Source organism: Gossypium hirsutum, chromosome D01, assembly GCF_007990345.1.
Source record: "Gossypium hirsutum isolate 1008001.06 chromosome D01, Gossypium_hirsutum_v2.1, whole genome shotgun sequence".
Taxonomy (NCBI): Eukaryota; Viridiplantae; Streptophyta; class Magnoliopsida; order Malvales; family Malvaceae; genus Gossypium; species Gossypium hirsutum.
The window spans coordinates 34471092-34495245 of record NC_053437.1 but is presented as its reverse complement, the minus strand read 5'-3'; the positions used below and the strand labels follow the sequence as shown (position 1 = coordinate 34495245).

General features: G+C 32.8%; 1 protein-coding gene across 2 annotated transcripts; it reads right to left on the bottom strand.

Annotated features, from left to right (window-relative positions):
- Positions 1–1313: 1313 nt before the first annotated feature.
- LOC107921463 (ras-related protein RABC2a) lies at positions 1314–4708 on the bottom strand. 2 transcript variants are annotated; one of them, XM_016851311.2, is made up of 6 exons: positions 4285–4701; positions 4111–4179; positions 3810–3875; positions 3096–3217; positions 2024–2152; positions 1314–1694 (listed from the first exon to the last, which is right to left on the bottom strand). In XM_016851311.2, exons 1-6 carry the CDS (start codon positions 4424–4426, stop codon positions 1584–1586), a joined length of 639 nt encoding a protein of 212 aa, XP_016706800.1. In that variant the 5' UTR covers positions 4427–4701; the 3' UTR covers positions 1314–1583. The 2 variants fall into 2 exon arrangements, with proteins under 2 accessions (XP_016706800.1, XP_016706801.1); XM_016851312.2 differs by lacking the exon at positions 3810–3875 and having other exon boundaries at positions 4285–4708.
- Positions 4709–24154: the final 19446 nt, after the last annotated feature.

The following is a 24154-nucleotide window of genomic DNA, read 5'->3' as shown; positions in this document are numbered from 1 at the left end:
AACAATGGTGTCCCCCCTTTGTTTTGCTGTTAGGCCGGTTGGAGAAGATTATTCTTCTTCTCTCCTTCCACTAATTTACATATATATAGATTAAATTTTAATTAGTTTAATTAATTAGGATTCAATCTTAATTAAACTTAATTTACTTAATTTACTTAATTTAATCCAAAATCATCATTACCATCCACTAGCACATGATTAGTAATGATTTATTAGTCATTTTGACCCTTTGAATAATTGTAATTTAAGTCCCCAAGTCATTTACCAATTAAAAATTCATAGCGATTAGATTTTACAATTTAATCTCTGATCCTTAATTAAACATAATTTCGACTAAACTAAATATTCAAATTTTAATTCATCTAAAAATTAACTTCATAAATATTCCTAACTAATATTTACGGACTCAGTTTACAGAAATGAGGTCTCAAAACCATATTTTTTGATACTACTAGAAATCGGGTCGTTACATAAATACTATAGAACTATACTCACCTATAATTTTAAAATATTGTAACCTCATATGCATCCAATTATAATGAGTAAAGGTAGAATTACCATTTCCGATGGTCATATCTTTCTTTTAATCAATTTCAAGTTTTTTTAAGCATATTTAATAATCAAGAATTTAATAGCCAATCAAACATTTAACTATCAGGCATAATATAATTTAATAATCCAATCTTTTATCTATCCTTTTCAAAACCAAAATAAGTAAAATATTGATTCATATAAAAAATAATCCCAAAATTTTAAAAGAATTTAGAAGCATACCAAGATTGAATTTGATTAAATATATTATTCTGTGCAACATAAAAGTACTAATGAAAAATTGTAATCACTGTCGTTGGTGTAGGTTCAAGACCTCTCTTGGGCATTCCTTTTTCCTCGAATCTTGTTTTTTTTTTTTGTTTTTCTCCGATAACTGATTGATTAGGCAAGTGGTCAAGGGTGCTTAAAGCTTTGAGGTACAAGTTTGATTCCTATGCTTCAATTGTGTTTTATTTATTTATTGCCATCTTACTTAGCAATTTTAAAAACAACAAGATATAGAAGAATAGAGAAAGATGTATATTTACAATATTTTTCTAAAATATATATTTATAAACATACACATAAATGATATAAAATTTTACTTACTTAGCAATTTTAAAAACAACAAGATATAGAAGAATAGAGAAAGATGTATATTTACAATATTTTTCTAAAAAATATATTTATAAACATACACATAAATGATATAAAATTTTACTTTTAATGGACATCAGAGTTTTAAAATACATCAAATTTATTATTTTAATGGACATCCACTCTATAATAATAAAATATTTATAACAATTGTGATATTGGTTAGATCAACTCCACCAATTCAAGGGAACAACCTTAAAACTCACTTTGCACCCGAAACTCTACAACTGAAGTTAATTTGAGTGATGATACAATTAACCAATGGGAACTCCATTTGAAAGAAGAGCAATACAGAAATATAGTACGAAATAATATATCATATACAAATATTTGTTCACAATCTGTTAATTAAGACGGAAGCTTAAAGCCGCCATATGGTTGCATATCACTGCAATTTAAGAGCAGCATCCACCGCCTTGATGACCTCTATACTCTGGTTTATGCTTTAACATGTTTCTCTTCCCTATAGCAGACCCTTCTTCTAAAAAACTTGGAACTTCCATTATCTGTAAGAAAATCCAAAGCTGGTTACAACAAAGAAGAATTGGACACAAGTATAAGTGATATGTGCCTAGTTGCAAGATATGAGACTTGGATCCCACATAGGAGAGAATGTGATTTCCTTTGTGAGGTTTACATAGTCCTAGGCTCAACAACCTTGAAGATTTTGGGATGTGGTTCTCTAAAAGTTCATATCAATAAGATGCGAACACTCTTAATGATTATGTTATATAACAGCCCTACTGCATCATTTTGAACTGACCTACAGCCAAGAATATTTTGTATTATATTGGTTGAAAGGCTGACGAGCAAACTTGCTGTCACAAAAATATACCTTCAATGAAAGCCCCTCAAAGCATTGCTCCACGTTTTTTCTTGTTTTGGCACTGCATTCAAGAAACATGCATCCAAGCTCCTTTGCGAGCTCCATCCCTTCTTCTCTACTTACAGCCCTTTCAGAATCCTTAAACATAAACAAATCGGATATAATGAAGCAGAATAAGTAGGCAGTGCAACAATATGAGAGACATGAAGTGTCTGGTCTGCATTAGTAAGGATAGATATACTGCAGCTAAAAGGGAATCATTAAAATGTATTTATTGTTAGAATTATAAAATAAATCAGAAATAAAATTTAATAAACCAGGATATATCATATCAAATCATCAAGAATAAAACTAGATACGGAAGCTTACCTGAATTCATGAATTACTTAAAGTTTTTTCAAATATTAGGATTTGATCTTTCAAATTGGCACACAAGAAATGTGATATTAGAAAATATATCTTGTGTGTAATTTGAGGACCATAACCCTAATATTTATAACATTGGCATATTAGTTCTAATTCCTAATTAGCCCATCATTAATTAGAATTTGATTAGAACTCAATTACTAGAGTATCTATCCATATTTAACCCATACTTTATTTAATAATTAAAGCCTAATAAAATTTTAACACTTTTAATTTGGGCTAAGCTTATGTAAATAATAACATGTAATTACTCTTATTATATATTTGTGATGTCCATATTTTTCAACATTTATCTCAATTTAGTTACAAGTTTTATTTACATGAAACACTCATTGATGGTTAAACTGCAATACTATAGGTTTTTTTTTCTCATAAAATCTTGTATCTAATTTCAATATAGGAGAAAACGTAAGCAGAGTATTCTCTCATTGGCTTTTGAAGGAATTGTAAGGGTGCAATGCTCCCTTTACAACTTATAAACTTTGTTCCATGAAGTTTTCTGAACATGAATAGAGCAAAGGAGTTCTTTCGAAGATTATGAAACAGTCAGAAACTTATTAATGTTTCCATAACCATTTCAAGTGTTAGGTGTGAAGTGATTGAATTTCTCTTCAAAAACTAAATTCACGGATCGGAGAGAGAACGGTAGACTTACTCTATCAACTTTATTTCCAACGAGCATCTTGACACAGTCCTGGTTGGTAGAATAGAGCTCCACTTCTTTCGCCCAAACAGTGGACAAATTTGTGAAGGTTTCTCTCCGTGTTACATCGTAAACTATAACCAAAGCCGAGAAATAAGTCAAACAATTGTTGTGGAATTTAAACACCGGACAAACAATAGTGAAACGATGAGGCAAAGGGAATAATACTTGTGCAGAAAAAAGAAAAAGCGCCATGGAATTGCATACAGATAGAGGTTCTCCAACCCAGCAGAGATGAGGTTCATAGCAAGGATTGATCAAGGCATTGATAATACAAGTACAACTACATTAAGGAATAAAGGGTACAATACAAATAAACGGTTTCTTATTTTCCTTTGTGTACGAGATCGAGAGAAAGGGACCGGGTACTTCCAATTTGTTTCCTGTATGCTGTCCTTCAGTCTTAGTTAAACTATTATTCCTTTTATTCTTCTTAAACAACTTCTAAGTTGTCATAATCTTTCATCACACATAACCAATCTCCTAATTAGCCAGTCCAAGAGGAAAGCTTAAAAACTAATTTAACATTATGCATGCCAATGTTCATGGCTGTATCTACCGTGTGAACTAAGAGCCGATTTTATGATCATTATCAGATGCATGAAAGGTTATGATAATGTTTTGCAGTCAATCAAAATCATACATGCACCATAAAGATAATCTCACCAAGTATGATCCCTTGGGCACCTCTATAGTAAGAGCTTGTTAGTGTTCTGAACCTTTCCTGTCCAGCTACATGAAGCATTATGGTTCCACAAGTGAATCATATTATTTCTCCATATTGCAAGACAATTACTTTAAGAAAATAGGGAAGGTTAAATAGCTAGTCAAAGATTAAAGACGCAGCATTAAGCTACGTAAAGCTGTGATGAAAATGATGCCAATGTCATATTAATGTATTAGTGAACATTAAATCAGTGAAGAGTGTAAAATAAAGAAGCCAATGGAAATTATACGAGGTTCATACCAGTATCCCATATGGTAAGCTTTAATCTTTTCCCACCAACTGTTAAAAACTTGATCTTAAAATCCACACCTAAACCATGGATTCAAACAAAAAGAACCTAATAAAATTCACCATGAACACTAATCAAAGATCCAGGACTTTGAAAAGATGAAGAGTGAAGAAGAGAAAACGAACCAATGGTGGGAGCAAGATCCTCAGCAGAAGCTGAAATGAAGCTAACAAGCAAACTACTCTTGCCAACACCTGAGTCTCCGATCAATAAGATCTTGAATGAAAGATCATAGCTTCCACTACTTTTCCCAGAAGATGATCCCATTTCGATTTTTTTTTCTATCCAAAAACGAAAACCCGAACTTTTAAAAATCACTGCTTTTTTTAATCTTCTTTTAGAAGGTCTCTGTTGTATCCAATGATGATCACCCTGCTGAATGGCCTTTTTTTTCCTCTCAAAAGCACAGCACAGTGAAACTTGTTTTAACGTAGAGGAAGAAAGGAAGGAAATTTCGTTGTAAGAGAAAAACAAAAGAGAAAACTGAGAATCAGTATGTTGTTTGAGAGAAAGGAACACGGGCTTACTGGGAACTCCTCCCCACACCAACGTTGTTCTTTTCCTTCTTGGTTTGGTTTTTTACTTTTTCTTGGATACGCTGCCGTTTTCTTAGAAAAAGATTGGGGGACGTGTATTGTGGGTCCTGGTTTAGATTGTAGTGACGTGACACGCGAGATATGGGAGCGTGTCTCCAACGCTTCTTCAACCGTCTGGTGGAAGGGGGTTGCTTTACATTGGGGAAGTGATTGAATTAATGTCTAATTTTAGGAATAACAAAGGAATTTCATTTTTTCTTTATCGTAAGTGTAGATTTTATTCCATATAAATAAACCACCGTTACAGCTAAAGGAGTGATACGAGATCCTGCGGGGGAAAAAGTACTCAATCATTAAGGTTATAACTACCAATCCTAGCGTGTCTAGCTGTCCAATCCACAACTCTCTTACTTTTTCTAATAATAAGAGAGAATTGAATAGATTCAAAATATTAGACTCTATATTATTATTTAATCTCTAAGTTGGTCCCCTTTGATCTTTATTTTTAAAAAATTAATAAAAAATTTATTTGAGGTTAGATTTTTTTTTTTTGCTGAAAACTAATGAATTACCATTTCAAAGAAATTGCAAATTGAATGGATTATATCTGTCACTAAGCTAGTGACTCAACCTACGGTGACTGCTCTTAATTAATAAAAAAAATAGAAACCAAAGAAAAGCCTCAAGAATTAAAAAAACTCAATACTCAAAACGTCCATATGCTCGACAAACTCCAAAAACATTACGAGAAAATTAAAGAAAAAACTGAAAGGACCTTCTAGATAAAAACAGCTTTCGTATCCATGTGTTAAGATATTATTATAGGATATTATTTTTTAATAATTTAATTTTTAATGGGATATTATAAGATATTATTTCTTAGCAATTTGATTCCTAATAGGATATTATTATAGGATATTATATTTTAGTAATTTGATTCCTATGTAACTACTATTGTCAATATATACATACCCTTGTGGTCTATCAATAAAATTCAAGAGATTACTCTATTTTTGTTACGGCATCTCTGCAAGGTTTTTGACACAATTTTTTTTTTGCCTTTCATCATTCTAAATGGCTGGCGGCGTGACTTCTCCTCCACCACCACCTAAAATTGAATCTAACTCTCCATTTTTCCTGGCTCCTTAAGATCGATCCGGTGACTTTATTACTCTTATTCGATTAAAACTCAACAATTTCAATGATTGAGTTTATGATATTGTGTCGCTTTGTCTTCTCGACGCAAATTTGGATTTCTTGACGATACCATTACAAATCTTGTTCCATCTTGCTCGAAGGATGATTGGGTTATCATTCATTGTATGCTTGTGTCATAGATACTCAATACTATCAATCCGGAGGTAAGATCGATGCTTTCCAATTATGATAATGCAAAAACTTTGTGGGATGATTTACATGAACATTTTTTCATTGTCAATGGTCCACATATTCAACAATTAAAAGTAGATATTAGTCGTTGTGAGCAAACCAAGACTATGAGTGTTGCAGTTTATTTTAGCAAATTAAAGGTATTGTGGGATGAATTAGATAATCATGAATTTTTTATTTGTTGCAAATGTGGACAATATTTATGTAACTTAGGAAAGGCGCATGAACAATGTCATGAGCATGATCGACTTCATTAATTTCTTCTTGGTCTCTATTCTGATTATTATGCCCAGATTTGGTCTACACTGCTTTCCCAAAATTATTTTCCTTCCTTGAACCAAGCATTCCAGCAAATTACTCAAGAGGAACACGTATGCAGCATTACACAGGTCAAAGAAGAGAAGCCCGAAATTTTAGATGTAACATCCCGAAATAGGGCCTAAACGGAATAGTAGTTGCGAAACAACGAATCTGAGATAGAAAAGTTTATTGTGATTAATTTTTATGATTTATCTATTGATTGGATGCATGTGTTAGAATACCGATAAGAAATTTCCGCGATTGCATGTCTGAATTGCATATTAGGGTCTAATTGCAAAAGTGGGTAAATATGAGTTTTAGATGATAAATGATTTAATTGAAGTGAATAACTGAAGTAGAGGTCCTTAAATGGTAATTAGACCATTAGATTTTCATGGATAAAAATGAACATGAGATAAGTGAAATAGGATATTTTTTAAGTTAGGGGCATTTTAGTCATTTGGTAATTAAATGAATTAAAAAGGAAAATAAAGCCAAAAATGCACTCATATTTCTTCCACCTTAGCCGAAACTTACAAGTTCTCCATAGCTAGGGTTTTGGACACTTTCAAGCTTGATTGTAAGTACATCCATTCCCCGTTTTTAATGATTTTTTTTACGTTTTCTGAGTCCTCGTAGCTCGATTTAGCTTATTCTACCATTAATTCAAGTTAGAGTTCATATTTGGAAAAATACCCATAGGTGAAATGTGTTCATTTTGATGTTTTATGGTAGAATATGAAGCTTGAAATTATTTTAAATAACTTTTGCTAGGTGATTTTAAGTGAAAATGAGTAAAACGACATAATCGGTAAAAATACCTAATGTTCATAAGTAAATATTAGAGTGGGAATTTGATGTTGCCATAGAAGGGGAAAATGTTCAGTGCGTCATAAAACATAAGAATAAGGGATGAATTTTAATTCGAGCTTTGGGGCAAAAGTGTAAATATGCAAAAGTTTAAGGGTAAAATCGTAATGTTTCCAAAGTTCGAGTCAAGGATTGTTTTGATGAATGTGAATATTGAATAAGCTAAATTTGCTATTATAGATCAAGAAGAATGAAATCCGGAGTTAGACCGGGGAAAGAAAAATGTTAAGGACTAAGTTGCTAGATTTGATCGTATTTTGTACCGAGGTAAGTTTATGGTAAATAAATGCAATATTTCAATAATTTCTATTAATGTTGTTATTTTCCATCAATTATGTACTTATTTCATGAAATTATTTAATGTTGACTCAAGTATGAGATGATAGAGAATCAGTGTTAAAAAGTCCCCTTGAAACATTAAGAATGTATCAGATACAAATGTCATGACATTAAGGGAATGAGATCCCATGTAAGCCCATGTTTGGGACATGACATTGGCATTATTAAGGTTATGAGAGATCCCAGGTAAGACCATGTTTGGGACATGGCGTTGGCACCAAGATGAGAGGTCCCCCGTAAGACCATATCTGGGACATGGCATGGGCGTCGATATGAGAACTCCCATGTAAGACCATATCTAGGATATGGCATTGGCAGCACAGGAAACATCCCATGTAAGACCATGTCTAGGACATGGCTTTGGCATGGTACTATCAGATAGGAGACCCAAGTATCCTTAGTATTTCAAGTGGTTCAACGGGCTAGTAAAAAGACTATGTTACATGAAAGCTCAAGTAAAAGCATAATAAATAGATTCAGATGAGTTATAAGGGTTAAGAATATCTCAGTTATCAATTGAGAAAGAAATTCCAGCAAGGAATGAGAAGTTATAATCATGAGTTATTTAAGTAAGCAAGTAAGTGAACAAGTAAGAGAGTAAGTAAAGAAGAAGCAAAGACCATGATACTTGATGATGATTTATGAGTATAATTATTTATGATAAATGTTGTTATTTATTTGCTTGTAAACTTACTAAGCTTTACACTTACTTCCTTTATTTTCCTTTTTTTTTATAGTATTGCCAAGGCAATTTGTGAATCATAAGGGCGTCAGAGATCGTCTCACACTATCAATAGATCATCTCGATATTTTGTGACTCGAAACATTTTAAATTATGGCATGTATAGGGACTTAGTCATTTTGCGTGTGTGTCCTTATGATATGGCTAATGAATAGCATGTAAATATTCGGTAATGATTAGCTATTGAAATGGCTATTTAAGAAAATTTTTTGGTGTTATGTATACCGAAATGATAGTTAATACAAAGAAATTTTAAAAGAGTAAAAATTTGCAATGGAATAGTTTTTGGGCAGCAGCATTGATGTGATTTTGAAAAATCACTAAAAATAGTATAAATGGAGTTAGAGAGTGAATGAGATATATAATTAAATCTTATTGAGTCTATTTTGACATGCAAGAAGTGGTGTAGGCAAAGGAATTATATATTGTGAGATATTTGAATTTTAGTGAAGATAGGGTCAGAATGGTTTTTGAAGTCCCCTGTTCTGAATTTAGAAAATCATTAAAAATTTTATAGAAATAATTATGAGTTATAGTTTATATTTCTAGATTCCTTAGTGAGTCTATTTTCAAAATAAACAAACAAGAACATTATCTGAATTCTATACAATGAGATAATTGGTTTTTAGTGATGAGGGGTCAGAATTATCGAGTAGTAAAATAGGGGAGACTTTAAAGAATAAACTGTACTTATTGGCTAAGCCAAAAATTCTGAAAATTTTATGATAAGAAGATATATGAGTCTAATTTTAGAGAAAATTTATAGATCTAAATTTTGATTCTTTTAACTTGAGTTATAATTTAATTAGTGACTGTTACACGAGTGGACAATTTTATTGTAAACAGTGAAATAAATTTTTTTGATTTGTCTAAGTATTCGGAAATTTTTAATGTTCCCAGTTTGGACCTAAACCATTTTCGTTGCATGTTTTAGAGTGTCCAGAGTTCTTTTTTTAGGGACATATTGATTGAACGTGAGCGAATTAATCTTAAAAGCAATTTTTTATGCTCCGATCTAGTAAGTTAAGTCAGATAATGCCTCGTGCTCAACTTCGGCAATGGTCTCGGGTAAGGGGTGTTGCATTGGGATTTGCGGTGCGCTTGGAGGGTCATAATAAATGTTAGACTGACTGTATTGATAATTCAACATTATTGAACACTCATTGCCATCACAAGGAGCAGGAGGTGGCTACCTCTTTAGACCTATATGGCCGCCCAGATTGGTGGCTAGAGAAGTATGAGAAGTCGGAGATGAAAAGTGATAGATGTGGTGGAAAGATAAGTGTCGTATCTTTCACACAACAAGCTTCTCATGGAAAAGGCAATGTGCGAGGTAATTCTACCACCGTACCAACCAACCATGGAGCAATATCAGTGCAAAACACAGTAGGGGCAGCACAAGTGTCAGAGGGCGGCACTTCCTAGTTTTACCGCTGAGCAATGGTAGTCTTTTTTGGTAGTGTTCGGTAATAAACAATCAACTTCCAAACAGTTGAATGGTAAGTCCAAGAATAATTGGATTACTGATACTGGGTGTTCAATTCATGTTACGGGTTTTCTTATGTGTTTGAAGAATGTGAGAGATGTTGTAGCATGTTCTGTAGGACTTCCTGATAGCCAAACAGTGGTGGCTACCAAATAAGGAATGGTTCAATTGACAGGGAAAATTCACTTAAAACACGTTTTTTACGTTCCTAAATTAAACTCCAATTTAATTTTGGTTTCCCAATTGAATGATGATATGAAATATTTTGTCCAATTTTCTACTAACGTATGTGTTATTTAGGACCTTTATTCGAGGGAGCTGATTGGAGCGGGTGAGAGACGAAATGGACTTTATGTAACACCCTATACTCAGTTCGGTCGCCCAACTCGAGCTATAAGGTATTACAACTATAAAACTATAACATCGTTCACAATTTAAATAAAAAAAAATACCAAATAATTCATTTACAATCATTTTTCCATGTTATTCAATCTAAACAGAACTTAATTCAAGCTTATGAAACATTTAAAACAAATCATGAACAATTCTATATGAAAATGAAATTTTTACAAAAATTTGAGTAAAAAGTCTAAACAGATGTCACACGGCCGTGTGACAAAGCTCAGCCCGTGTGGCTCAAGAACATGGACGTGTGGTCAAACCGTGTAACAACCTATGCCCATGTCACACAGCCGTGTCATCAAGTCGTTTGAACAACCTTGTACCTAAAATCAAATAGACCACACAGTCATGTCCTGCAACCGCGTGGGGCACACGGCTATGTGGCAGGCGGTGTGTACCCTAAAATACATTCAAACTCAAGCAATTTCGCCTACACTTCCTTAGATACCAAGCCATTCAATTACTATCACATAAACCTATTCAAAATGTACCAAAACATGTCATAATATATCAATTCACATTCAACCTACGTGCCTAACCAATATGTCACAATTGGCACCACAATTCAAACATGAAACATCAACCATTCATTCCATTCAAATCAATCATTCCAACATCAAAAATTACCAACGTCCATAGCCAAAACATGTTATTACCTAAACACATATAAAGTCATTCAAAACTTGACCAACATCATCTCATTACCATATATTAAACAAGTACTAAACATTTAACACATCAAAGTTTCATATTATCTCATTCACAACCAAAATACCAAAACATGATCATTAACTTGCAACATAAACATCCTATATACATGCCACAAGTAACCAACTATCGAACTTCAAAATCTACTGAATTGAGTGACGGTAGGTATGAGCTTCTCGTTGATCCGATCGACACATTCTGAACATCCAAAATCTATAGAATTACAATATAAACATTCACTTCCTCAAATTCTTATCATAAACAAATTCAATATAAGATACCAATAAACCTATCAAAATTCAACCCACATCATCAATATAGATATAATGCCTTGAGCTCAACCATATGAACAACTATAAGCATTCTCGTTTCAAGCAAACCAAATTTGATCTCATAACTGAAATATAATAGTCATTTAGCCAATCTCAAATAGTATGTCTCCAAGACTTTAATAGCAAGAATTCCCAATAGAATTTCATAAAAGACCTCAATATACAGGTGAAAATAATAGTGTCTGGTTACCCGTTAGGGTTAAACCTACACAATAAATTGCCTGGTCAAGTCTTAATATTCATGTATTCTCAAGTCCGCAACATATGCAAGAGCTCAAAACCTAATCCTTTATTCTCAAGTTCGCAACATATACAGGAGCTCGAAACCTATTCATGTATTCTCGCGTCTACAACATATGCAAGAGATCAAAACTTGGGCAAACTCACTAACCTATATACAAGAATTTACTAATTTCATCGGGATACATCTTAGAGTATAACATAGTCCAATCCACCAAAAATCAATATTAACAATCTTAATGTAATATACAAACATAAATGAATAGATTCATAATGTATGAACTTACCTTTCAAAATGGTAACGATTCAACTATTAGGGACTAGTCGGTAATTTTTTATTTTCTTCGTACGTCCTTCGATCGTTGAAATTCTTGATCTAAAGTATAATTTGATTTAATTAACCACTCCAAGCAACATAAAACAACATAAAAGAATCATGCTCCACCTCAATTTCATCTATTCCAAAATTTCTCAACTTTTACATTTTCTACAATTTAGCCCCTAAAATCAAAACTATTATAATTCTCACATTTGAGTTTCGATTCCAAAATCAAACTCAATTTAGTCCTCCAACAGTTCACTAAAACACAAAAATTCAAAATTTTCTTACACAATTTGGACTTATTACATTTTAGTCCCTAAGTTCAAAACTAACAACTTTTACATTATAAATTAGTCCATTAACATCTTTAAGCTTCAAAATTAACCAAGTAACCACAAAAGCTTCAAGGAAACATCAATGGAAACTTTAAAAACCTTAAAAAGTTTCACAAAATAGTCTCTGAGTTTGCGAAATCAAGTTCCCAAGATTCTAAAAACATAAAAATTACAAGAAATGGATTTGAAAAACTCACCAAATTAGAGACTTAAAGCTCAAACCCTAGTGACTGATTCTTCTTCTTGCTAAAATGGTGCTTTCGAATGGAGAAGGAGATGAAAAAAGCATATTCTCTTTCTTTCCATAAACTTATCATAATTTCTATTTGTTTAATGTTTTTAATTTAAACATAAAAAATATTTTCTTAAGCTTAATTAGCTTTTTACTATCCTCCAACTTTCAAGGTAGTTTAATTTTCACTTTCAACCTTGTTTTTAAACTAATGAACCTTTACAACACATAAAATCAATAGTGATAGGCTTTTGTATTTCTTACAATTTAGTCTTATTTCCTTATTAACCAACCAAACATAAAAATTACCTGGCCAACACTTAATACGACACTTATATAACTTAATAAATATTAAATATATAATATTTACTAATTCACATGTTAGAATTGTGGTCTCAAAACAACTGAAAAATGGGTTGTTACACTTTACTACATTCGGCAATTTTCAACGGTCAAAGCGGTTTTGGTTGAAGCTTTATCCTCTTTGGACCTTTGGCATAGAAGATTAGGTCACCCTTCTGAGAAAGTAGTAAAGTTATTTCCTTATGTTAGTAACTCTAGAGATCATCTAAATAAAGCATGTGAAATTTGTCATCGTGCTAAGCAGACTAGAAATAGCTTTCGAATTAGTGAACAGAAAACCACTCGTATTTTTTAGTTACTTCATTGTGATTTATGAGGTTTTTATGACATTCCTTCATCTTGTGGATCTTGTTATTTTTTTACATTAGTTGATGATTTCTCTCGTGCTATTTGGGTATATCTATTAGTTAATAAAAATGAGGTTTTCAAAGTTTTCATATCATTTATTGCTATGGTTGATCGTAGATTTTCTCAACAAATAAAGTGTGTTAAAAGTGATAATGGGATGAAATTTAATTGTCTCCAAGATTATTTTCTTAGAAATGACATTATTTTTCAAACATCTTGTGTTGGTGGTACTCATCAACAAAATAGAAAAATGGAGAGGAAACATCAGCATATTTTAAATGTAGCTTGGGATTTGCATTTCCATGGAAATTAGCCTATATCTTTTTGGGGGAGTGTGTGTTGCTGCTTCTCATCTCATTAATCGAACTCATTCACCTCTTCTTCACAATAAAACACCCTATAAAATGTTGTTTGGTAGCCCCCCTTTGTTTGATGATCTTCGTATGTTTGGCTGCTTATGTTTTTCTCATAATCAACGTTCTAAGAGTGATAAGATTACTAGTCAAAAGTGTGTTTTTGTTGGGTACCATTTTGGAAAAAAAAGGTTGGTATTTATATGATATGAATTCTAAGAAGATATTTGTGTCCCACGATGTGACTTTTTTTAGGATATTTTTTCCGTATTTGGATGGGAATGTTGCAACCATTGAGCCTGACAATGTTGCCCTGCCATATGGGAGTGCAGAAACAATTTTTTATATATATTTTGATGAGTCAGAAGCATTGTGACCCACGACAGTTCCTCTTCTTGCTACTTCGCAACCTGTTAGTTCGTCACTTATGAGTTCTCTGACACCTGTGGTATCTTCTTCTTCCTCCAATGACACGGTGGTACAAGGGACTTTGGGTAATGATGCACCTAAATTAGGATGAGGACATAGAGAGAAATTTCTCTCTGTGAAGCTTCGAGATTTTTTCATTCATACCGTCATAAAGAAAAGTCCAACTCCCGTATCACCTGTTTAAGAGCCTTTCTCAAGTACTCCATTTCCTATAGTGCATTCTGTTAATTGTGACAAATTTACTGTGAAACACTAAAATTTTCTTATAGCTATTACTGTAGGGGTCAAGCCACAGTTTTTTAAAGAGGCTGTGAAGGATGCAGGATAGTGTGATGCTATGCAAAAGGAGATTTATACTCTGGAGGATAATGACATTTAGTCTATGGAAAACACTTCCTCTTGGAAAGAAAGCACTAGATAGTAAATGGGTGTATAAGTCTAAATATAACTCTGATAGAAGTATTGAGAGACTTAATGCTTGTCTTGTTGTTTTTATTAATCACCAAGTAGAAGGTATTGACTATAATAAAACTTTCTCACCCATGGAAAAAATGGTGATTGTTCGTGTTTTCTTAGCTATTGTAGCTTCGAGAAATTGGGAGTTACATAAGATGGATGCCCATGATACCTTCCTACATGGTGATCTTGATAAAGAGGTTTACATGCAGCTTTCTCCAAGTTTTTCTCTTGATAATCCTGGAATGGTTTGTCGTTTGTGCAAGTCTTTGTATAGGTTGAAACAGGCTCCTCGATGTTGGTTTACGAAGCTTGTTATTGCACTGAAAGGGTATGGATTTCTTTAATCATATTTCAATTATTGTCTCTGTACATACACTAAGGGATCTGTATACATTGATGTGCTAGTTTATGTTGATGATTTGCTTATTTCTGGGAACGATTCTGCTGCGATGAAAACTTCTAAATGGTATATTACTTCTTGCTTCCATATGAAAGATCTTGGCGTTTTGAATTTTTTGGGGGGATAGAGGTAGCTCATAGCTCTTTGGGATTATTTCTTTGTCAAAAGAAATATGCACTTGATATTATTGCGGAGGCGGGTCTTTGCCCGCAGGATCGCCAATAGAGCAAAATCATAAATTAGCGCATGCTATAGGGACAGTTTTGTCTGATCTTGAGTCGTGCAGATGGTTAATAGGTCATTTAATTTATAAGGCAGTGATCAGACCAGGTTTGGCATACTCGATTCATGTCTTATCCCAATTTATGCATGAGCCAAAGTAGAAGCATTAGGATGCGACTCTGTGTATTGTTTGGTACTTGAAAGTGTAACACCCCGAACCCGAGACCGTCACCGGAGTCGAACACGAGGTGTTGACAGACTTTTAAAAATTTTCCAGACGCTGCCAATCTGCATAATAGTCGCTTTAAAAATCATATCTTGAGTTTCACAACTCGAAAATCAGTTTCGTGATTTTTCCCTAAAACTAGACTCACATACCCATCTACAAAATTTTTTTCTAGAATTTTTGGTTGGGCTAATTAGTACAGTTTATTAGTCAAAGTCTCCCATGTTACAGGGATCGACTACCCTGACCTTTGCGCATTACAACTTGGATATCTCCTTATACAGGGCTCCAATACTGATGCTGTTTGTTTCTATAGAAACTAGACTCAGAGAGGAATCTACACATATATGGTATGACTCCTAATTATCTCTGGTTAATTTATGGTGAATTTTCAAAGTCGAAACAGGAGATCCAGAAACCGTTCTGTCCCTGTTTCACGAGAACTTTAATATCTCTTAGTATACTGTTCATATGATTGTTTCGTTACTTTCATATGAAAATAGATTCATCAAGGTTCGATTACATAATTTATTCACTATTTAATTCCATTCCTACAAATTTTTGTGATTTTTCAAATCTACACCACTGCTGCTGTCAGCATCTGTTTTCAAGGTAAACTTTACCTATTTTGTGGTTACCATGGACCAACTAGGGTTTTGCCATACATAGGTCCACATGTGATCATATTTAGCCATTCCAATGGCTGATCATTAGCCCAACACTTCCATTCCAAACCATAGTCACATCGTGAAACCATATATACATACATAAACACAAATGGTCTAATGCCATACTCCACTTCTACGAGCCATTTTCGCATGGCTTTACACACATACATCACAAAAAGTACTTAAACAACAGGGGGTAGTCCTATACATGCCATATCCAGAGTTCAACTAAAAGAGTACCAAAAGAGCTTTGATAGTGTAGACGACTTCGACTTCGCTGATCCCGAATCCGATAGCTAACGAACAAAATCTATAAAACAGAGAGCCAAAGCAACCGGGTAAGCATTTTAAGCTTAGTAAGTCTCAAGTAATGAAATCGGCTTTGACTACAGTATTACATTTACATAGCTAACTAAGTCACTTTATTAACACACATTCTCATAATCATACTTACTTCACACTTCATCAACATATATACACAAGGTATCAACCTTTCTAAAAGCCGAAAGTTCGTTAGCCGATCGCACGAATACTATTTAAAACGAATCGACTTTTCCAAAGCACATGCAAACATACCTTATCGTTCGGGTTGGTCGAGCATATTTATTGAATTAGTTACAGCACAAAACGCTCACATTCAAACCCAAGTTTCTTCGGTATTTAACCGGATATAGCCGCAAACACATTTGCCTTCGGGTCTTAACCCGGACATATCAACTTGCATAATTGCCTTCGGGTCTTAGCCCGGATATATCAACTTGCATAATTGCCTTCGGGTCTTAGCCCGGATATATCATCTCGCATAATTGCCTTCGGGTCATAGCCCGGATATATCAACTCGCATAATTGCCTTCGGGTCTTAGCCCGGATATATCAACTCGCATAATTGCCTTCGGGTCTTAGCCCGGATATATTCCAATGCTCATGCACACATATATCAATAATCATAACACATCCATATCATTTCTTCGTTACTAAGGCTCAAACACAAAACATTTATTAAACCTTTCAAATTTCGGCTCAGTAGCCACACACAAAGAGCATGATTTCAATTGCCTTTATAACATAGTCTCTAAGCACATTCGACTATCCGTCATAGTATGACTATTCATTTCAATATAATTCAAGTAGGGTCATTACTCGAAGACTTACCTCAAATGTCGTCGAACGACTTCAACGGCTATTCAATTACTTTTTCCTTCCCTTTATCGGATCTAGTTCCCCTTTGCTCTTGAGCTTAAGTTCAACAAAATTTAAAATAGTCATTAATCGACTATTCAAGTATTACTTTCAGAATAATATATATATTGATCTGACTTTCACACACATAGATTATAGTAAGCTTTATAATAATCAATAAATAATTCATTGGCAAACTTTCATTAATATTTACAACAAAATCACATATCCACTACGAGCTGTTTTCCTGAGCAGTAGTTACTAAATTATTTATAACTGGAGCTACTAAACTCCAATTCACTTGCCGTTAATTTTCCCTGAATATAGACTCGTATATCTTCCATCCATAAAATTTTCAGAATTTTAGGCTTGGCCAATCAATACCAGATTTTTCTTAAAGTTTCCCCTGTTTCACTGTTTGACTATTCTGACCACTCTTCGCTACGAATCCAATTTCTCATTTTACAGAATTCAAAATGTGTTGTATTTGATCTCATTTGAAACTAGACTCATTAAGGAGTCTAAGCATATAAATTTTATCTTATAATCATTTTTGTGCAATTTATAATGATTTTCTAAAAACAGAACAGGGAATCCAGCAGTCATTTTGACTCAGCCCCACAATACTTCAAATATCTCTAGATCGGTAACTCTTTTGTTTTTATAGTTTCTTTTGTAAGAAAATAGACTCTTCAAGCTTTAATGACATAATTCACTCAGCTTCTAATTCAACTCCTACAAATTATGGCGATTTTCCAAAATCACCTTACTGCTGCTGTCCCCAAACAGATTATTACCAAATCAAATACTAACATTAGCATTTCACCTTAATAGCTAGCTTACCAAGCCTTAATTTAACATATAATTCACACATATCACATTCAGCTATATATACATTTATCATATTTATCATTAACAAAATATGCTCATGTCAAATTTACTCCCAATCACATCTCAAAATTCAGCAAGCTTAGAACACATTTAATAATTAAATTCGGTAGTTTAATCACTTTGCTAACTACTTATACATATAATTCAATTCAACATTATAAACCATTATCACTCATTTAGCCGATTATAGAGAATTAAACATAATATCTCTAGGATATACTCTACATGGCCGAATATACTACATTAATTTTCAACATTACCTATGTAATTACCTATAGGTTCTTATACCTTAAATTCACACATTTAGCCTTTTAATGCCTATCGATCATTCCTTTGGTCTTATCAAGAACCATTTAACATGCAAGGAAAATAATCATAGAGGAAGAAATTTACATTCTAAATAGACTCAATCTTTGACCGAATGTACAAGGCGCCTCTAAGCCACTCATCCAAAAATCTTTACCCCATTCTAGTCATTCCCCCATTGTTCCATACAACATGAAATAACCCCTAATTCCAACACTTAATCATTCGGCATATTGCTCAAATCACCATAAGAAATCTCAACTTTCTTGACATTACCAAGAGTGCATCCACAATTTAACTTAGCATATTATAAAGCCAAATCAACAAATTCAAAGCTTACCTCCTAATAGCTAAAGATGAATGTCGAATTGCTCTAGGTAGGTTTTTCCCTTCTTTTTCATCCTTGTTTCGGCTTGAGGGAGGTATGAGAAGAAGATGAACACCATCCTCCTTCTTCTCTTTTATTTAATTCCTTTTATTACAATTATTAAATCATTTGTTAATACAAAATTATTTTAATTTTGAATTAGTGGAGCATATTCTTTCCTTGGCCGGCCACTATGTTTATCATGGGTAAATTGACATGCAAAACCACTCTTTTCAATGCATGTACTATTAGACCATTGTAAGATTAACCTCTCACTTTCCAACAAAGTTTCATATAAGTCCATATTAATAAATTCACATAAAGATGATCAAATTAATGCATGAAACTTTCACACATGCATTTACTCACATCATAAACACAGAATATAACTTTTAATTATTTATAAGACTCGGTTTCGTGGTCCCGAAACCACTTTTCGACTAGGGTCAACTTTGGGCTGTCACAGAAAGGCTTTCTTGGCCAAGGAATTCTTTGCAGATCTGATAGTGATTTTTCCTTGAAAGGGTGGTGTGATTTGGATTACGCTGCTTGTCCGTTAACTTGATGTTCACTTATTGGTTGGCTTGTCTTTTTAGGAAAATCTCCTATTTTCTGGAAAACTAAGAAACAACATACTGTTTCCCATTCTTTTACTGAGGCTAAGTATAGGTCTATGGCTTTCGTTACTATTTAACTTAAGTGTTCATCATTCTAAAGCAATTCCTTTATTTTGTGATAGTCAATCTGCGTTGTATATTGCTCAGAGTCCCATATTTTATGAGCGTACTAAACATATTGAAGTGGATTGTCACTTTGTTAGGGATGCAATCCAAGATGAGTTGATTGCCCCTTCTTATGTTCCGACCTCTATTCAGTTGGCTGACATTTTTACAAAGGCACTTGGTAAACCGCAATTGGAATATCTTCTCAACAAGTTGGGCATTTATGATCTACATGCTCTAACTTGAGAGAGTGTTAGGATATTATTATAGGATATTATATTTTAATAATTTGATTCCTAATAGGATATTACAAGATATTATCTCTTAACAATTTGATTCCTAATGAGATATTATAGGATATTATTATGGGATATTATCTTTTAGCAATTTGATTGCTACGTAACTACTACTATAAATATATATATCCTTGAGGTCTATCAATAAAATTCAAGAGATTACCCTATTCTTGTCACTATGGAATCATTCATCAGTATAACTACTATCATCGTCTTACTTCCCACATATTAGTAACTTTGAAGAAATCGTGATAGATCCTGTAGATCTGAATCATCGGAGACCTCAGTATCCATTTCCTCTGACCCATTCAACTTATTCACATTAGGTTTATTCTATCCATTTTGGCCTCTTTCTCCACCCTTGGCGGTGCCTAATATGAGGTTAGATTTGAACCAATACTACTTACATCAATAAAATATTAGTTTTACCACTAAATCAAAACTTTAATTTAATATAATATTTATATTTTAATTATATTATTCATACTTTATTATCTCTGATTGTATATCATTACTTATTATTATTTAAGTCGAATTAGTGTCACAAGTCAACCAGACACCAATCCATTATGAAAATGTCCTTTCATAATAAAATAAGTTATATTATTTAAGGATATTTTAATATTTAAAAAATAGTAAAAATTTTGCATGAGATTAAATTTAAACTAGTGCTCCTTACATCAATAAAACATTAATTTTACCATTGAACTAGTTGGCCCTTATTTGAGCATCCAGTGCACTACATATTCCCAAGTTGCTTGCATAACTACAAAGCCAAGTCCATGTACTATCTCTTAACACCCCACCACATGAAGCAACACCATCTAACAACCGACCAACACAATTCGTATTAAGTTTGCACCACTCTATGGGCGGAGCTTCCCAACCAACCATCCTTAATTATCTCGCAACAGAATGACTCAACCCCATCAGTCAGGTATAAAAGGCTTTCACCATAACCTCTACAAGTCCTGAGTTACGTGCACTTATGCTCTTAGTTTCAATAAAGCTTCAACTAAAAATGCGATCGTTCCTCCTATTCCATAGCTTCTAGTAAAGGGCCCCAAACCATACATCCCAAATTTTTTCTGTAATACTAAAAAAATTCTGGTTTTAACAAATTTATAAGGATCCAGCTTTTTCTTTCCATAGGCAAAAAATCCTCAAACTTGGAACTGTCAACAAAGTTGGTCCATGTAGCAATAGCAGTGAGACATGATTCACATTTTTGACACAAGCCCCACACATAGCCAAGTACGGAACATCTGTCAAATGTTGCTTCATGCGTTCCTCATTGGTGAGCAAATTACCAACGCAATCCAACCATTAAAATGTCTTAATTCGTTGTGTGCATATCGATTGCCATATTTTTCTCCAAACACATTTGTGTTCGAAATATATGGTTTTTACACGCAAACCTCTGATAGGATTTATAATATATATAACTACTTGAATTTGGTAACTTATACCAACTTAGTATTTAGTGTTTTTTTTACCTAATCAGTACTTAAACTTAGAAATTGTAAGCCAACTTTACACTTTTTTAGGTACCTAACTAGCACTGTTAAAATACGCTGATGAGTCGTTAACATGGCATTGGCAACCAATAGCATGGTGATAAGTGGCAAAATGTTTTTCTTTTCCACGGGTCAAAATGTGAGACTATCATGTTAACCATGCTATTGATCGTAAAGGTCACGCCAGCGTATTTAATGGTGTTAGTTAAGTACCTAAAACAATTACCAAGTTGACTTGCGATCTCCAAGTTTAGATACTAATTAGGTCTAAAAGAAGTTTAGGTATCAAGTAGATACAAGTTTCCAACTTTATGTAACAGCCTGCCAAACGAAGTCTCCATTTTTGGTTACTGATTACTGTGCAGATGGTAAATTAAGGATAGATTTGAGCAAATAAAGTATTTGTTCTGGCTAAGATAGAATTCTGTGTAATACGCTATTTGGTAAAATCCTAGTTTGGCAAGCTCTAAGGTTTGGCAGACTCTTTTGTTAAATATCTGCCCAACCCAGATGCTTTGGGTGAACTCGTTAAGTTCGTAGTTGTTTAGATTTGTTTATTGTTCTAGTATGGTGATTTAGTTAGTCAAGTTGAGGTCTAGTTAAAACAGAACTAGAGTACTAAAGATGATAAGACCTAAATTTTGTTAACTACATTTAATCACGTGAATCAAGAGAGTTAGTGGATTTATTTGATTTTTCCACTAATCCTTGTCTCTGTGCTGAAGTATATAAGGATAGCGGTGGTCTTTCTGAACACCTTTACGTCCTTCTTCTTTCTTGATTTCCTTTGAAGTTCTGAAAAAATTAAGTTTAAAGAACTTCTTCAAAGTGAAGGTTCGCAGTATCTAGCTAACTTATACGTTAGTACCAACTCACTGCTCAAGAAACTAATGAAGGTCCAAGTGATAAAGGCAAAGGACCTGCTTTGTAGGTTGTGCTAGAATTTCTTGTGAGTTCCTTTTTACTTCCATGTGTTGTAAATTTATTGTTTATATAATTCGTGTAAGGTAAGTAATCCACCTCTATAATAGATTTATTATTTATATAATTCGTGTAAGGTAAGTAATCCACCTCTATAATAGATGAAAGGTTTATATGTGGATATTGATTATCCAAAGTCATCAATCTGAGTTTAGTATATTTGTGATATGAAGTAACCATTATTATTCTTTCTTAAGTCACTACCATTTGCTTCTGATATGTATAATATGACCTGATTATGCAGTTATAGAGAAAAGGAGATATGTTTGTGTAGCCTCCGGTAGGGCAACTATATTGCAAACTAGATTAGCATATCACGATAAAACATGCTTATTCTGAATGAAAATGATATGAGGTGTTAAGGGGGTGAATGTATGAAAATGAAAATGGATGATATACTTCTAATTCTGCATTCTGGGTACGTGGGTGGCATGAAGGTAGGTTGTCTAAGTTATGTTAAGTTAGCGTACAGTATATACTCATGTATTATGATAAGTTGGTGTGCTCAATTTGTCCATGTTCTGTATACGCCATTGGGCATACTATATTTATCGTGTGTAAATGTTCCTGAAAGGTTCGGATGTGTTGTAAGTAATGATATGTATGGTTTCTTTTTAGAACTCACTAAGTTCATATGAACTTACTTTGTTACCTCTTCCTTCTCAGGCTTGCTGACTAAAAGAAGACTTTATTAGAAAGACTACACTAGAGTGTTGTTATTATTGTGAGCTGATTGTTTTGTTCTGTATCGTGCATAACTCCTGAGGGTGGCGTATAAATATATTTTGAAAATGATCCGTATAAAGAACTTCTACTTTGACAAGACTCTATTTTTACAGGATTTCTATTAAATATCAATGTCTAAATTTGAATTATTATATTCTGTTTAATGAAGTTATTAGATTTGAACTTATACGCCAAATGCCTTACACATTCTTTCAAACTGTTAATAATTTCAATCAAACTTCAGTAGAACCACAACTATCATATATATATATATATATAACTTTGTAATAATTTTTTAAAGCTTCCGCCAAGTTGTTTGTCCAATTTTGAGTAGTGACCCATCAAACTCGAATCCTATCATAAGGTCGGGTTTGGTATGTTACACTTCAAGTGCATTCATATATTTATATATATTAAGGAAAGTACAAAAATGCTGAAATTCTATTTTGGTCACTAAAATTTTAATTTTTTTTTCTATTTTGGTTACTAGGCTATTTGAAATCAATTTTATTTTGCTAACGAACGTTAATAGTCACTGAAATTTAACAAAAATACTAACATGAACTTATTTATTGGTCTATAAACAAACTTAGGCCTCTAACAGTTAAATAGAATACCGATTTTATATTAAAAATTTATACAAAAATATAAAAATTTATTAAAATTATTAAAAGAGTAAAATAATATTTTGTATGAGCTAATATTCCACTAAATTTTTCGGAACACAATTGTTTTTATTTAATTTCTCAATTTTTTTAAAGTTTTAATTCCTCAATTATTAATGTCATTTCTTTGCTTTTTTATCAGGTCCATCACCTAAAAAAAGATGTACAATAAAAAAGAAAATCAAACCTCAAAATGATGAATGAAAACTAAAATTAAAAATAAACAAAAAAATTGTTTGAAAATACATTGAAAATTTTAAACAAACAACATTCTTCTTTAACAAATTAATGAACGAAAACTGAAAATTGTTTCAGTCTTAATCTCAGTTAAAATCAATAAAAAATGAATAAAACCAAGAAATATCTAGTCCCAAAATTGATAAACACAATTAAACCTCAATTTCAAACTTTGCTCATCAATCTCAAAAACTCACAAATCAAAAACACTGAAAATAGAAAGTCAACTCAACTGTCCAAAATTTTCACTCAACAAAAAGAAATAATCTAATATTCCAACCAAAATATATTAACTCTTACTTCTATAAATAGAAGTTTCTATTAATAAATGAAATTTCTATTATATTAAATTACAGTCGATAGTTGAAATGTTCCTTTTGAACATAATAAAAATAAAAGAATTAATT